The 14788-nt window shown below is 48.5% G+C and overlaps 1 protein-coding gene across 2 annotated transcripts in view; it reads left to right on the forward strand.

The window, feature by feature from the left end:
- The window catches only part of Tmprss2 (transmembrane serine protease 2), a 44569-nt gene extending 34666 nt beyond the window's left edge, over positions 1 to 9903 (forward strand). The window contains exons 8-14 of one of the 2 annotated variants that reach the window (XM_013354818.1): positions 3016 to 3059; positions 4493 to 4661; positions 5399 to 5574; positions 7055 to 7150; positions 7800 to 7942; positions 8383 to 8535; positions 9738 to 9903. In XM_013354818.1, the coding sequence (XP_013210272.1) occupies positions 3016 to 3059; positions 4493 to 4661; positions 5399 to 5574; positions 7055 to 7150; positions 7800 to 7942; positions 8383 to 8535; positions 9738 to 9749 (793 nt within the window). In that variant the 3' untranslated portion in view covers positions 9750 to 9903. Of the gene's footprint in view, positions 1 to 3015; positions 3060 to 4492; positions 4662 to 5398; positions 5575 to 7054; positions 7151 to 7799; positions 7943 to 8382; positions 8548 to 9737 lie in introns of those variants that run through there. The other variant, XM_026777556.1, reaches the window with a different exon arrangement.
- The last annotated feature ends 4885 nt before the right edge of the window (positions 9904 to 14788 follow it).

The following is a 14788-nucleotide window of genomic DNA, read 5'->3' on the forward strand; positions in this document are numbered from 1 at the left end:
CAGAGATCCACCTGCCTCTGCCTCCCAAGTGTTGGGATTAAAGGTGTGTGCCACCACACCTTGAACTCACAGAGATCCATCTGCCTCTGATTCCCAAGGGATTAAAAGTGTGTGCCACCACACCCAAATACTCTCTTTCTTTCTTGTTTTAAGGACTTTATCCTTTTTCTTTTCTGCATATATTTTTAAACACACTGTAAACTGTTTAGAGGCTTTTTTTTATCTGAAACTATCTTTACTGTATTTCCCTTTTTCTCACCACATGAGTCTTTTTTTGCTAATCGATATGGCTAGGATGAAACAATGGTTCTGATGGCTGGATCCAGACTATTTCTTAGTTTTTTTCTGAAAGTCTAGCCTCATGGCAGAGGTACTGGTCAGAACCATGTTTTTTGCCACAACTCTATGGCATTTAAAGGTCCCTGACACCACCACCAACTATGCAGTCAACTTTTCATCAGCACCATTTAAGTGTTTCATGGCAGGACCTCTTAAAAGAGCTGCAAGGTTTTGAAGCTAAAAGCTGTGTCCGGAAGCCTCTCTTAAATGAGAGCACTTGCCTCTATCAAGCAGAGCTCACCTGAGAAAGTGCTGCTATCAAGAAGCTGTACTTTATTCTTTTCTATCTAGAGTAACTTCCCAAGCTCTTTCAGGCTTTTAAGTGGGTTTGGTCAGCCCCACGTTGGCACACCATTTCTTGACAGAGATTTCTGTCCCACCAGGTCCCACAGCCTTTTAGTCCCAAAGAAATCACACAGAGGTCTACATTAATTATAAACTGATTAGCCTAGTAGCTCAGGCTTCCTATTAATTCTTATAACTTATATTAGCCCATAATTCTTGTCTGTGTTAGCCATGTAGTTTGGTACCTTTTTCAGCGAGGCTGTCACATCTTGCTTCCTCTGTGTCTGAGTGACAACTGCAGACTGACTATTTCCTCTTCCCTGAATTCTTGCCGCCCCCACCACTACTTCCCACCTGGCTATTGGCTAATCAGCATTTATTTAAAATACAAGAGACAGAATACACAAGTCCCACAGCATAGGACTATAAGATAGATACACAAATCACATGTTTACTGATAACAAATCATAAATAAATCTGTCTTCAAGCACTAGTTATGAATACATATGATTTTGCTACTTACTACAGCTTAAAACAAATTTGCATACTAATGAGATGAATAAGTTTGTATAGCACAATATAACCTAAAAAATCCGAATTTACATACAGGAGTAATGGTAGGAAAATACCAAGAGTTCTGCATTCTGTAATTAAACTTGTATATTTTATACACAGAAATGGGGCATTGCAGTAACATTCTACAGCTCCTTACACACACAAGTCTAGAACCCGCAGAGAGGCATTTGCAGGGGCACTCGTTGGTGCATATGGCCTGACTGTGTGTGTGTACAAAGTGCCCGTGGTGTGTGTTCAGAGTCGAGGCTTCAATGAAGTCATTGGATGCACAAATGCCCTCTTTCCAATGTTCCCTTCTTGAGGCTCTCCACCTGGTACCCTGGTGGGAGCACATGTTAGCCAGGGCAGGTGATGGCAGCTCTTTATTTGGGGGTTTGAAAAGGTTTCCATTCAGTGTGTGCTTGGGTGACAGTGGAGTGGGCTTATACATGAGAGACTCTATCTGTCGAAGTGGCCCTAATGGACATCATGTTTGGGAAGTCAACGTCTCCTCAGAACCACAGCTGGCAGTTGATGGCATCAGGACATCAGGACTGTGTGCTGTTCGGTGTGCCAGGGACAGTGTCTAGGACAAAATGCACTGATTCTTTCTTTCTCATACACAGCACGGGAAGTTTGGCTTCCAACTGAGCGCTGCTTTTTAAAATTTGTTTTGTTTTAGTCACTGGCAAAGTGTTGATTTTGTTGTCATCTGTGGTTTGCATGTAAAGCGGTCGAGGGAAGTTGGAAGTTTCCAGACCACTCTCTGATGACATTAGTTGGTGCCTGCTCATTCATTGGTAGCAGCGTCATGCTATGTAGCCAAGGCTAGCTTTGGATTGGTGATCTTCCTGCCTCAGACTCTTGGGCACTGAAATTTTAAATGTTTTGTCGCGATACCCAGACTAGAGGATGATTTTAAATTATACAAGGGCAGAAGTGAAAGCTGATGCAACTGCGCCCTCACCCCCAAGCCACTGTCCTAGCGGTTTCATAGGTCATTCTTGCACTGAAATGTGGGCAGGAAGAATTTCAGAGTTCATTCAGATCTTTAAAATACTCCTATGTGGGACATTTTGGGGTTAAGACTCAAATGTAAGAACAGAGTTGATTCATTTCATGTGTTCCTTTATTTAAGTTTATCTAGCCTGTTTATGTGGGGGCACTGCTATGACACACAAGTGGAGGTCAGAGGAATCAGTCCTCTCATGTGGATTCCAGGGACTGAACTCAGAGTGTCAGACTTGGAGGCAAGTACCCTCAACTGCTGAGCCATCTTCTTGCTGGGCCTTAGCATGACTATGGTTTGGGGCCGTGACCCTCTGCATTTGGTTAGATATAAAATTTCCACTTATATTGTGTTGGGAATCCAAAGTTTTAAGATTTTGGCACATTGCAGACCAGGGACAAACTTGAATTGTTGTTGTTGTTGTTGTTGTTGTTGTTATTATTAGTTGTTGCTGTTTTTGGAGAAATGATTTTTCTGTGTAACCTTGACTGTCCTAGAACTCATTCTGTCGACCAGGCTGACCCTTGAACACAGAGATCTGTCTTCCTCTGCCTCCCAAATGCTGGGATTAAAGGTGTGCACCACCATGCCTGTCTTTGAATTGTAATCTTATACTACCTGGGAAAAGACAGAGGGAGGGTTAGCATCATGCCCAAAAGTGAATAGCTGGGATCTGATCATGGTACTCTGATTGTATCCATTCTTTGCCACTATCCCCATGTAGGTCTAGTCACAGAAGTAGGGTCGTTAGTGGTGGACAGGAGGCAACACTAGGAGACCTCAGTGTCTCATTCCTGGGTGTGGTAACCAGAGTCCTTTCTTTCCAGTGATTCCTGTTCATCCCGCATGGTGGTTTCCTTGCAATGTATACGTAAGTAACTTCCCAAGGGCACTTCTCTATGCTTCTGAGTAGGAGCCAGTCTTTGGCTTTGGGAAAATGTTCCTGGGTCTTGGGATATGGTGAGGGGAGGCTCCAGATGTCCCTGGAGCCCTCTTGCTTACACTCTGATCTCTGTTTTGGAATTTTGCTGCGTTGTGGTGTCTATGAGAACAGGTGATGAATGGACTCTGGCGGGCCTTGTTTTTAGGTGCTACCATGAGTGGGGAGCCCTGGTGGCTCCTTCTCTATGAAGTGGAGGGATGAGCTGTTTGTGATCCTGGAGCCTTTGCAGCAGTGACCTGGCCTAGGGCAAAGCCAGAGCAGTATCATTCATTCTTGCCCTGGGGCACACAGCTTCTGGGGTTCCTAAGGAGAAAGCCTGACTCTACCTTTCCTCGATAGCTCGTATGGTAGCTAATTAGCCCCCCACCCCCTCCCCGTGTGTGTCAACTACCCATGAACCCCACACTGGGTAACTATGGATAGTTAGCCTAGGCCTGTTGAAGCTTACCTTTCAGCAAAGAAGCTCTGAGTCTCCATAAGGTCCCCAGTTGGTGTTGTACATCAGGAGCCTCACAGGTGCTCCCACTAACTCACAACGAGGTTCAGGTGGCATTTAGAGGGTACGTCCAGAAGCCCTGCCCCACACTGTGCTGAGATGTACCAGGTCTGCTCAGCTAGCACCCCATAGCAGCCACTGGCATGGGGCCCTTCCAGGACACCAGGTAGTCTCCAATATCCACTTCTCATATTACCTTGATTTCTCTCTGTTGAGAACTTACCCCACACCTGTGAAGTTCAAGAGTTGTCCCTTGCCCCCTCACCCTCCACCCCTGCTTCAGGCCAGCATGGGCTGCTAACTCTGGAGTAGATTTCCTCTCTCAGTCAACTGGCCAGCAGATAACCTGTTTCTTACTTCTTGAGAGGTGCTCAGCCTTCATTCACCCTATTAACCTTTTCCTATCTCCTTACGCAGCCCCTCACATGACCTCACCTCCTCTCATCTCCCGTTTTTAGCACAGGCTGAAGCCCTCACTCATCTCCTCACTGACTCCTGGCCTCATCTACCACCCTTTTCTTTGCCCAGACATCCTGGGAGGATCCTGACTGTATCAATCTCCCCGAGGAGCCTGTTACCCAGACCTTCCCAATCATGCCTATCAGAGATCTGGTGGGACTGGGTACCTATAAGGATTAGCCTGTGCTCCAGCTAGGAAATGAGTGGCCCCTTGGATCCTTCGCACCCCACTTGCTTATTAAGACTCCTAAAAACAGGGACAGAGAGCAGAGACAGCCACCTTCCATCAGCCCCGTTGCCTGGGGAAGCCAAAGAAAGGCAGCTGAGTTGAGTACATGTGATTGGCTGTACGCTGCTCCTGGTGTCTCCTGTTGACTAACACCTAGCATCTGCTTGTCACCCTCAGAGTGTGGGGTCCGCTCAGTGAGTCGCCAGAGCAGGATTGTGGGTGGATCGAATGCCTCACCAGGAGACTGGCCCTGGCAGGTCAGCCTGCATGTCCAAGACACCCATGTCTGTGGAGGCTCCATCATCACCCCTGACTGGATTGTGACAGCCGCTCACTGTGTGGAAGAGTATGTTTATATTCTATGATGGCAGGGTGGAGTCACATGGCCAAGACTCCTGGGTTTGGAGTGTGGCTCTGCCACCAGGGGACCCGCAGCAAGCTGTATGGCAGCTGCTATGTGTGTATAATGGGGTGAGTGCTGCTGGGTGGGGACATATGCCCTGCAGGTGTACAGTCTCATCCACTCATTAGACACAAGTGCATGTGGTCTCTCCTGTCTGCTGCTGCATCCCAGCCTAGGATAGGGATGCTCACAGTTAGGGAACAGCCATCTCTTCCTCTTAAATCCCAGATTCTGAGGTCCCTCTGGTAGTTCAAGCTCTTCTAAAATCCCAAAGAAAATCCCAGATGCAAGGAAGAGCGTGACTGGTATTAGACTCCAAGTATGTCCATCAGTAGACATGTAGTAAGCACCCGCAGTGTGTCAGTAAATGCTCTGGCATATATAGAGATTCGTGAGACAGTCTTGTCAGAAATGTGATTTTAACTCTCACAGAATGGTGTCGGCCCTACTGCGGTCGGGTGCAGAGGACTGGGGAAGTAACAGAATCCTCAGAGACCTGTTCAGCAGCAGGGAGCTGTAGGAGGTGGGAGGAAAGTGGGGAGCACCCTGCCACACCGTTGTACTCTGTGGCTTGGGGTACGCATCTCATTCCAGACCTCAGCTCATGTGTTTTAAAGATGTACAGGGAGCTCCTCATATCTGTGGTCCTGAGTTCCGTATGCTGTTCCCCTGTCTCCCAGACCCCTCAACAAACCGAGGTACTGGACGGCGTTCGCGGGGATTTTGAATCAGTATAACATGTACTACGAAAAAAGACACCAAGTAGCAAAAGTGATTTCCCATCCAAATTACGACTCCAAGACAAAGAATAACGACATCGCTCTCATGAAACTGCAGACGCCTCTGACTTTTAATGGTATGTGAGGCTCATTCCACTAGAGGGCAGCAACACCCTCTAGTTGTTTGGGTCAGAGCCAGCTTCAAACGCTGCTTACTGTCCCTACTGGACAGCATCCTCTCCTGCTGAGGCCATTATCTGGCTGATAATTTGTGAAGATCTGGTTTTAAAAATGTTTAAGTTATTTTTTAAACTCTTATGTGATGGGTGTCTGGCCTGAGTGTATGTCTGTGCACCACTTGTGTGCCTGGGGCCCACAGAAGCCAGAAGAGGGTGGGTGTCACATTCCCTGGGACAGTTGTGAGCCTCCCTGTGAGTGCTGGAAATCAAACATGGCTCTTCTGAAAGAGCAGCCAGTGCTCCTAACTACTGAGCCATCTCTCCCAAGAAAACTGTTTTTTTTCTTTTTAAAACAAATATGTTCTGAAAGCAGGATACTTTAAAATTGAAATGTAGACCCTTAGTTGTTTTTTTTTTTTTTAATGTGTTTTCTCACCAATATTTTGTAAAAACTTAAGAATCACAGACATGGAACTAATGTATTTTAAAAAGAATTTTGATAAGTTTGTTCATTAAAAATAGTCTGTAAACTTTTTCCTTATTTATTTATTTATTCATTCATTCATTCATTCAATCAATCATTCATTTTTGGTTTCTCGAGACAGGCTTTCTCTATGTAGCCCTGGCTGTCCTGGAACTCACTTTGTAGATAAAGCTGGTCTCGAACTCACAGAGATCCATCTGCTTCTGCCTTCCAAATGCTGAGATTAAAGGCATGTGTCACCATTGCTAGGGTCTACTTCGTTTTTTAAGCATATGCTTTTAGATTCATTCTTTGAGATTTTAACAATGTATACAGTGTATTTGGGGGGGGGGCAGTTTCTCATGTAGCTTAAGCTAGTCCTTCTAAGTAGCCGTGTACGGCCTTGAGTTTCTGGTCCTCTTGCTTCCCCGCCTGAGTGCAGGGATTACATGCATGCGCCACCATGCCTGGTTTTATGAGGTGCTGGGAATGGACCCCAGGGCTTTGTGTACACTAGGCGAGCACTCTGCTAACTGGGCTACATCCCCAGTCTCTTCCTTAGCTTATTACCCCTTTTCTAGTCTATGCAAGAGCATGGAAGTTTCTAGAATCTACAGGTAATGACAGACTTCTCTTCTGAGGTGCTTGTATTCAAGCTGGGGGACCAACTCACACACAAAATAGCAGATTCTAGAGAGATGGTGTGACTTTGGGGCAAAGCCATCAGCTTCTGAGCAATGGCCGTCACCAGTCCTTTCCTCCTCTGTCACTCAGAGCCTGTGTGCTGTGTTTTAGAAACAGAGTCAGCACTTAATTCTAGATGTAATAGCAAATGACCATAGGAACTGTCAGAAAGCAGGCCTGCCAGGACGGGAACAAGGTTTCTTGCAGGGGCACGACATAGGACAGTCAGGGGGAGACTCTCACAGAGGCCCTTAGACCTGGATAACTCACCCACTATTCTTCTTTAAACAGATGTAGTGAAGCCAGTGTGTCTACCGAACCCAGGCATGATGCTGGATCCAGCCCAGGAGTGCTGGATTTCAGGGTGGGGGGCCACCTATGAGAAAGGTGAGGCTTTGGGCCACCCAGGATAGGACGCTGATTTCCACAGCGGGACCTGTTCGTTTGAATTTCAGTTCTGTTATTCAGTGGCTAATGGCTTTGGGCAATCTACCCAAGTTATGTGACTTTTTCCCTGTTTGATTAACAGACGACATCAGATTAACCCTACTTAGCACATAGGGAAAGGCTTGGCATTGGGCTGGACTGCGGGAGGACTTTCTCATTCCTGTGACAAAATACTCGACGAAAGTAACCAAAGGGAAGAAGGCTGTATCGTCCGCAGTTTGGAGATGCAGTCCATAGTGAGGGAACGCAAGGTGTTGGGTCACGTATATGTAGTCAAGATGCAGAAAGGGAGAGATGAATGCTGAGGCTTAGCCCACGTTCTCCTTTTTATTCAGCCTGGAATCCAGCCCATACAATGGTGCTACCCATCTTTAGGACAATTTCCCTACTTGATTTGGCTGCTCTAGAAACTCCCTCATAGACAGGCTCAGAGGTTTGTCTCCCGGGTGATTCTAGATCCTGTCAATCAATGTTAACCATTAGAGGGAGGGAGGGAGGACGGAAGAGAGGGATGAGATTGTGTACATAGAACGTGGGTTTCTTGAGGAAGATGTCCACAAGACATGCTGGCTGACACCTCTGTTGTTAGGGAAGACCTCAGACGTGCTGAATGCTGCCAAGGTATTCCTGATTGAGTCCTCCAAATGTAACAATAAATACGTATACAACAACCTTATCACACCAGCCATGATCTGTGCCGGCTTCCTGAATGGCACTGTGGACTCTTGCCAGGTAATTTTGAGTTTTTTTTTTCAACCCTGGAGTGTGTAGTTCCCATTGAACCCTGTGAGACATGGGGCCTTTAAGGGGTAAGAGGTGCCTCCCTGGGGCACAGGACCAGTTGGGAGAGCTGTGGGGGAAAGATGGTCACTAGCAGCGTTTATGCCTCTGGCAGAAGCCAGTGCTTAGCATACTATGGTCTCAAGAGATACTTTTGTTTGCACAAGTGTTGGTGTAGTTAAAGTGTGTTCTACCATGCACTTGGTAACAGCTAGCTGGCCTGGACCAACTTTGTCCTTTGGATTATGTCTCTATGACCATTTGCCTCGTGCCAAGGAGACAGACCCACACCCCCTTTCATATCCAGAGACTCTGTCCTCTCTGCGTGGTGTGTGGTGGCCAGGGTGCTGCCGTGTGCCTTTCTCTTCTCAGTAACTTGCTGTGTTCCCCAGGGAGACAGTGGAGGGCCGCTGGTTACTTTGAAGAATAACATCTGGTGGCTGATTGGGGACACGAGCTGGGGCTCTGGCTGTGCCAAGGAGTTAAGACCTGGAGTGTACGGGAATGTGACAGTATTTACAGACTGGATCTACCAGCAAATGAAGGTAACATCCTGATTCCTGGGGTGTCTATCTCCTTGAGCTCAAGTCACAGGTCTGGGAAGAGTGCACCATGGCAGGAAGCAGACACTTTCATATCCTGAACTGCTTGCTCCTGGATCACCTTTCACCCCTCTGTTCCAGAGCTTCCCTCCCCCAATCCCTCTGGTTTCCCACTCCCTCTAGATCCCTGAGACTATGGTGCCTGCTCACCTCTGGCGGTGGCTGGGGGTAGTGGTGGTAGTGATTGTGTGTATGTGTGTGGGGGGCATATCAACCTCACTGTCCTCCCTGCTATTGCTGATGGCAGAGCTGGACTCACAGGACCTTCTTGGCTCCCATTCTAGTGAACGGTCAGCAGAACCAGGCACCCCATCCAGCCCTCATCCACTCACATAGCTGGGTAAGGGCATAGTCAGAATGGCACTCTTCCTCAGAGGTGTCTCTTGGGGGAGCTTTAGGGCAGCCTTCATGTTTGGAGGGAGATGGGTGGCTAGAGATCTCAAATCCCCAACGTGGGACCAGAGGAGTTGGCACAGCATGGAAGAAGCCAAGGGGTTCCTGTGAGTCAATCCTCCTGGCTCATTCACACACTGTTAGAGCCCCAGGCCCTTTTATCCCAGGGATCAGAATGATGGTCTCCTTAGACACAAACTCATAGGAGGGGTTTCTAGAGAAAGAGAACATCTCCTAGTATCTGCCTGATAGAGAGGGACCAAGATTGGGGCATTGTCATGAGGCCTGACCATGTCAATGCAAGTGAGACCTGGGCTCAGGGTGTCACATCGTTCCACAAGAAACCCTCTCCTGGCAGAGGCAGAAGTGGAAACAGAGAAGCCAGACAGTGCTTGGGAGGCACAAAGGAGGCTAGAGAGAGGGGCAGAATGTAGGGAGCTGACCAGCAGGTATTCTTAAGCCCAAAGGCCACTCAGCATGACTTTGAGGAAGGCCAGTGCTGAGTGGGAGGGGACAGCACAGGTAAGAATGGCGGACCTCACACGTGACATCTCTTGGTAGAGCGTGTCCTGAGCCAAGCAAGGCTTCTGGGCAGAGACCCATGCACTTCCTGCCCCCTGTGACCTGAGCTCAACCTGCAGAAGTCTGTGAGGCCAGTGCTCAGACTCTGGGTTTCTCACATCACCACGGGGAAAAAGGCAGCTTTGTCTGTGTTAGGCGAGTAACCTCATCTCTTCTTCCTGTCTGCACAGGTGAACAGCTAATCCACCCACGTGGCCTTTGTCCCTGACTTCTTTTGTCTTCGACACCCTTCCGCAAGAAAACCCAGGGGCTGATTTTTAACTCCTGTGTACAATGTACCTTTTGAGATGATTCAAAGGGCCTTTCACTTTATTAAACAGTGACTTATCTGACTGTGCTCCCTGGTCCTGTGCGGGCTCCAGTGCCCCACCCCAGGTCACTTCTGTGGCTCCTAACCAGAAGGGATCCTGCTGGGCTTGGGCACAAAGGGCCAGATGCCAAGGAGGGTGGCACCGTCATGCTAGGCCTCCTTTTTGGTTTATTCTCAGACCTCTTTTGGATGAGCAAGGATTGTGATCTCTGAGTAGCCTGATGGCCCAAGAAAGAGTAGGGAGGCCAGATAGGGCCTTGGGCCCTGGGACAGACATTTTAAAAGAGAGCTACCTGTAGCCTGTGGCCTGCCTCTGCTGTGCAGTTTGGGTTGGTTGTACTACAATGATTTCATTAGCAGCCAGAGTGAACACAGCTTGGAGCAAAGGGCTTGCACTCCTGCATGTTGACATGACAGCCACTTCCAAGGGTGACGTAGCCTTTGCCAGGCCGAGAGCCTTCAGAGCAAGAAGCTAATGTCACCATGTTCCCCTTGGGTGAGCCCCGGATGGTGTAGTTCAGTCTGGTTCTCGGCTCTCCACCACTGTTTTCTCAGCCTCAGATTGTGCCTCAGAGCCTTGGCGACAGGCAAGGCCTGGTACCTGATAGAGCCCGTATATTCACCTAGACACCCAGAGGATGAGGCCCATCAAAATCAGGGACACATGATTCCACTCACCTTGCTTCTGGGTCATGTTTCTCCTCTTACTACCTCGCTGCTCCTGGAACACTAGCCCAGATAGATGGCTCGAGTTAAGCTCCATTTGAACTGTGTGATTGTGCCTCAGACCTCTTCCAGATGGTGAGGTTGTTCTGTAGAATGGGGATGGGACTGGAAGTCCTTAGTGTGGGACAAAGATGAAAAAAAGGAAGTCATTGTCCTGTGTTCTCCTCTGTTCCTGGGTTTTCACCAGGAAGACCATCCCAGAATTATCAAGTATGAAGTATTAGTGTCTTACCTCTGGAGAGGCTCTGCCTCCTTTCCTCTGCCCAGTTATCCAGAAGGCAGTGGATGGGTCACAACTGGGACTCCATCTTTTCTGTGAAGGGACTCCTATCCAGGGGAGGGCCATCTACTCCATGATGGTTCCTCTTGGAGCAACACCCAGGGACTTTCTGGATGCGATGCCATACTAAATGTGTAAGCACCTTGAAGTGTGAGAACATGTCCCCTCCTCAGCTCTCCCTCTCTGTGCTCTTGGTTGATTGTTTCCTGCTTTATGTCTGTTCTGAGTTTCCACTGTGAAATATATAAATAAAGTTTATAATTTTTTCCATTATTTATTGGATCTGTGGTTGTGCCCCCAGGGGCAGGGCCAGGCTGCAATAGTTCGGGAAGGATGTCAGAGCCGCTGCCGGGTTGGGGAGAGATCCTGTCGGAACATCAGCCCGGCCCTGGTTGGATCCTGTGTTTGGACTCTTGCAATGTCTTCCAGTGACTCCTGTAAGATCTTTACCAGCACAGCACCCCCAAAGCCAGACTCCAAGAGCCACAATTGCCACCTCTCCTCCTCAGTTCCTTCTCAACCCTCCCTCACAGCCCCTTGGTCCTAGAAAGGAGCAGAGCAGGCACATGGTAAATCCGATTTGTATCAGCTGTCGTATGGAGACCCTTAGCTCTGGAGACACAGCTCCAGGCTCCCCACATCCTCAGGCAACCTGACTCAGTCTGAGTTCCCAAACCCCAGATGGTTCATGGTGTCAGAGATGCTGCCTCGCACACTGTTCACTCCTCTGCCCGGAAGTGGGGCCATGGCAGGAGAATGATGGATGTCTGTGGTCTCTTACATAAGAGCTAAAAGCTACTCTGCTTGGAGTTCTTAGCACATATGTGTTTCTCCCTTGACACCATTTCTTTCCTCTTCCCATTCTTGTCTAACCTCTACCAGGGTCTTATCTCAGGATAGCCTCAAACTCGACATAGCTGAGGATAACTTTGACCTTCTTCTTTCCTCTACCTCCAGAGAGCTAAAATCACAGGCATGCATCACCACACAGCGTATCATATGGTACTAGGGATGGAACCCAGAGCTTCCTGGATGTTGGGCAAGCACTCTACCAACCCAGTCGTATCTATAGCCCTAAACACCATACTTAACATAAACTGTAGGTTCCTCACCATTGAACTCACATCAGCCTCGTAGCTCAGCCTGCACACACCTCCCCAAACATGCTCCCATCAGATGTCTTGTTGGGCTGAAGATACATCACAGATATGCAACCCTGTGTTCAGGGCTGTGTGGCAGCAAAATTACAATGAAAATGCAAACACACAAAAGTCCAACTTAGGGAACTAAATAGCTGTGAGAAGGATTTGCCCAGTGTGTGCTGAACAGCAAGCAAAGCGCCAGCTGCTGGCCTCCGCTGGGGATGCCCATTCGGAGCTGCACATTTCTGCCTTGAGGTTGCTACTAATCTTTAACAGGAGAAATTCACAAGTCAGACATTGGGGACAGTAAGGAATGATGCTGGTTTAATGTGTTACCCTGGGTAAAGAAGCTGGGATGTTTGCTTTATTTGGGTTGGAAAATTTCATAGTTTGGTTTCATTTGTGAATGACGCCGACTTCACCTGAAAGGTTACGGTGAAAACAATGAGAAGAGGGAAGCACTCGTGCCGGTGTAGTAAAACACTATTAATTTTCTGAATGTAAATTAACCCCGTCTTTCATTAGAGTGAAAATAAACATTGGCAGCTTCTCACAGCTGGGCAAGGAAGCTAAACCCAGCCTCGAAGTGATCACTGGTTGGCTGAGTTTGGGGGTGACATTCCTAACCCGAGCTCATGTCCCTGGGTCCCTGATTTCAAAGATATTTTCCATGCAGGCCAAGACTGTGATTCCAGAGACATACCTGCCTGGTGTAACTCTGTCCAATCACAGTACAGAGGGGTGTCTATATGGTGTGATGTGGCCCAGTTCACTTGGGTGCAGTGTTTGACAAGGGCTTTAATTTTTGTGCCTGGAAAGAAGCCTTAGGTCTCCCCTTCGGGAGCTGCTAATTCATCCCAAATTCATCAGCCTGCAGTGGTGGTACCTGAGGTAAAAGCTGGAACACTGCCTGACCTGAATACAAAGGCAGGTTCCCTGGGAGGAGAATAAAGGATTTGGTAAGCCAGCACCCCTGCTGTGTCCCTCTCAGGCTCCTTGTCACCTGTTACTGGGACACACACACACACACACCCCAGCTTCCCCCCTTGTTTGGGAGTGTGTGTGTGTTGGTTGGATGGTGGCAAGTGTCCGCTCCATTGCAGAGGATTTATAGAAAGCAGAAGGCTCCCCTTATTGAGAACATCGTGTCCACAGGGCCTTTGAAACAAGGTTCATGTGGACTCCCATCATACAGCAGCGTGCCATCCCTAGTGTTCTGAAAAACCGAAGCATTCGACTGCATTCTGTTCTTATCTCCCCTTGCTACACTAAACCTCCTCACTTCGTAATGGTCACCAAGGCCCCAGTCTTTACCATTCACCCTTCCTAGAGGGTCCAGGAGAGATCAACTGCAAGTTCCAGCGTCATTGATAGGAGCGTGTCACGCAGGTAGTACACAACCTGTGACAATAGCTGGGGCATGGCTGTCATCCTGGGGGCACTGACAAGCTTTGGCCTGAGCCTGGCCTCTCCCAGTGCTGGAATCTCATAGAGGTGTCCTAGAGTTCTCATTCTGGGTTCTGATCACAAGGATAGACCCCAGACCCTTGTTCTTTATGGCCCAAAAGAGAACATCCTCCTAGCCCTTTGAGAGAGTCTCACCCAGCAGGCTACCGCCACATAAACTCCCTTCTTTGTAGCATAGACTCTTGTCTGCCCCTTCACCCTCTCTGTATATCCAGGAAACCAGTGCAGCCAGGCAAAGCCCATCTGGTACTTGGATGCCTCTGAGTGTTTCTGATCCATCAGAATCTAATGTCCCTGGAAGATGGAGCTAGCTTGGGGTTGGGGTTATGGAGGGATCTGGGCATGAAGAATTCCTTGGCCAGGCACTGCGCTGCTCTCAGAGGCAAGAGGTCAATTCTGGAGGGATACACAATTGAGTCAGAGATGTTTAAACTCCCTGCCTACCGTATTTCCCCAGAATCTTCTGTGATGGGAGGCTCAAGTACTTCATACCTCTGGGATTCCCAGTGACCATAGGAATGGCAAGTAGTCAGTCAGTCCTGGGGAACCTACTGGTGTCATCTGGCCCAGTCCTTAGAATTGGACATGGACAGTGGCCATTGTCTTCCTAGCATTCTTCTTGTAAGCATATTCTAGAAACTTCCAAAGTCACTGTTGATAGAGTTCAAGGGTCAGAAGACATATAGGATGGGCTGTTTGGGAGGGGACAGGGTGGTTATACAGCTGGTCTGAAAGCACCCCTCCCCTGGGGAACAGACAGTTCTAGAGACAGTATTTCTGGAAGTCTATAAAAAGGACTCTGCTCCCCCATGTCCTTACTCATGTTTCCTAGAGAATGTCCCTCAGCTTCTTGCCCCTCCCCTGACTGCCAGGTGTGTCTTCTTTCTGGGCCCAGCATTCCTGATGTTTTAGTGTTCCTTCAGTGGACCTGGTGTTAGGACCTCTATTGGGCATCTGTCCCCAGCCAGTGCTGTGACCTGCACCCAAGGCTTCCTAACCTTCAAGGCAGGTCGTGCTCTGTGGATCTGGAGCTGAGTTCGAGGAGAGTCGGCCTGAGGGTGCGGCTTGTATCCACTCACCTCCCAGTCTGGAAGGACTCTGCAGCTCTCCTGTAGGGAGGGTATTGTCCCCTCAGCTGACTTGGTCCTACCCTAGGTGGTTTCTCTACCAGAGCTGGGCATGCAGAACTTCTCACGGCCTCTGCTCGCATTGCGACTGCTTTGCATTCCCTGTGGGCCAGTACCCATGTGCACAAAGAATTCGTGTATTCAACTGTCTGTCTTTCCAAGCTTGTCT

The sequence above is a fragment of the Microtus ochrogaster genome, unplaced genomic scaffold (genome assembly GCF_000317375.1).
Source record: "Microtus ochrogaster isolate Prairie Vole_2 unplaced genomic scaffold, MicOch1.0 UNK72, whole genome shotgun sequence".
Classification (NCBI taxonomy): Eukaryota; Metazoa; Chordata; class Mammalia; order Rodentia; family Cricetidae; genus Microtus; species Microtus ochrogaster.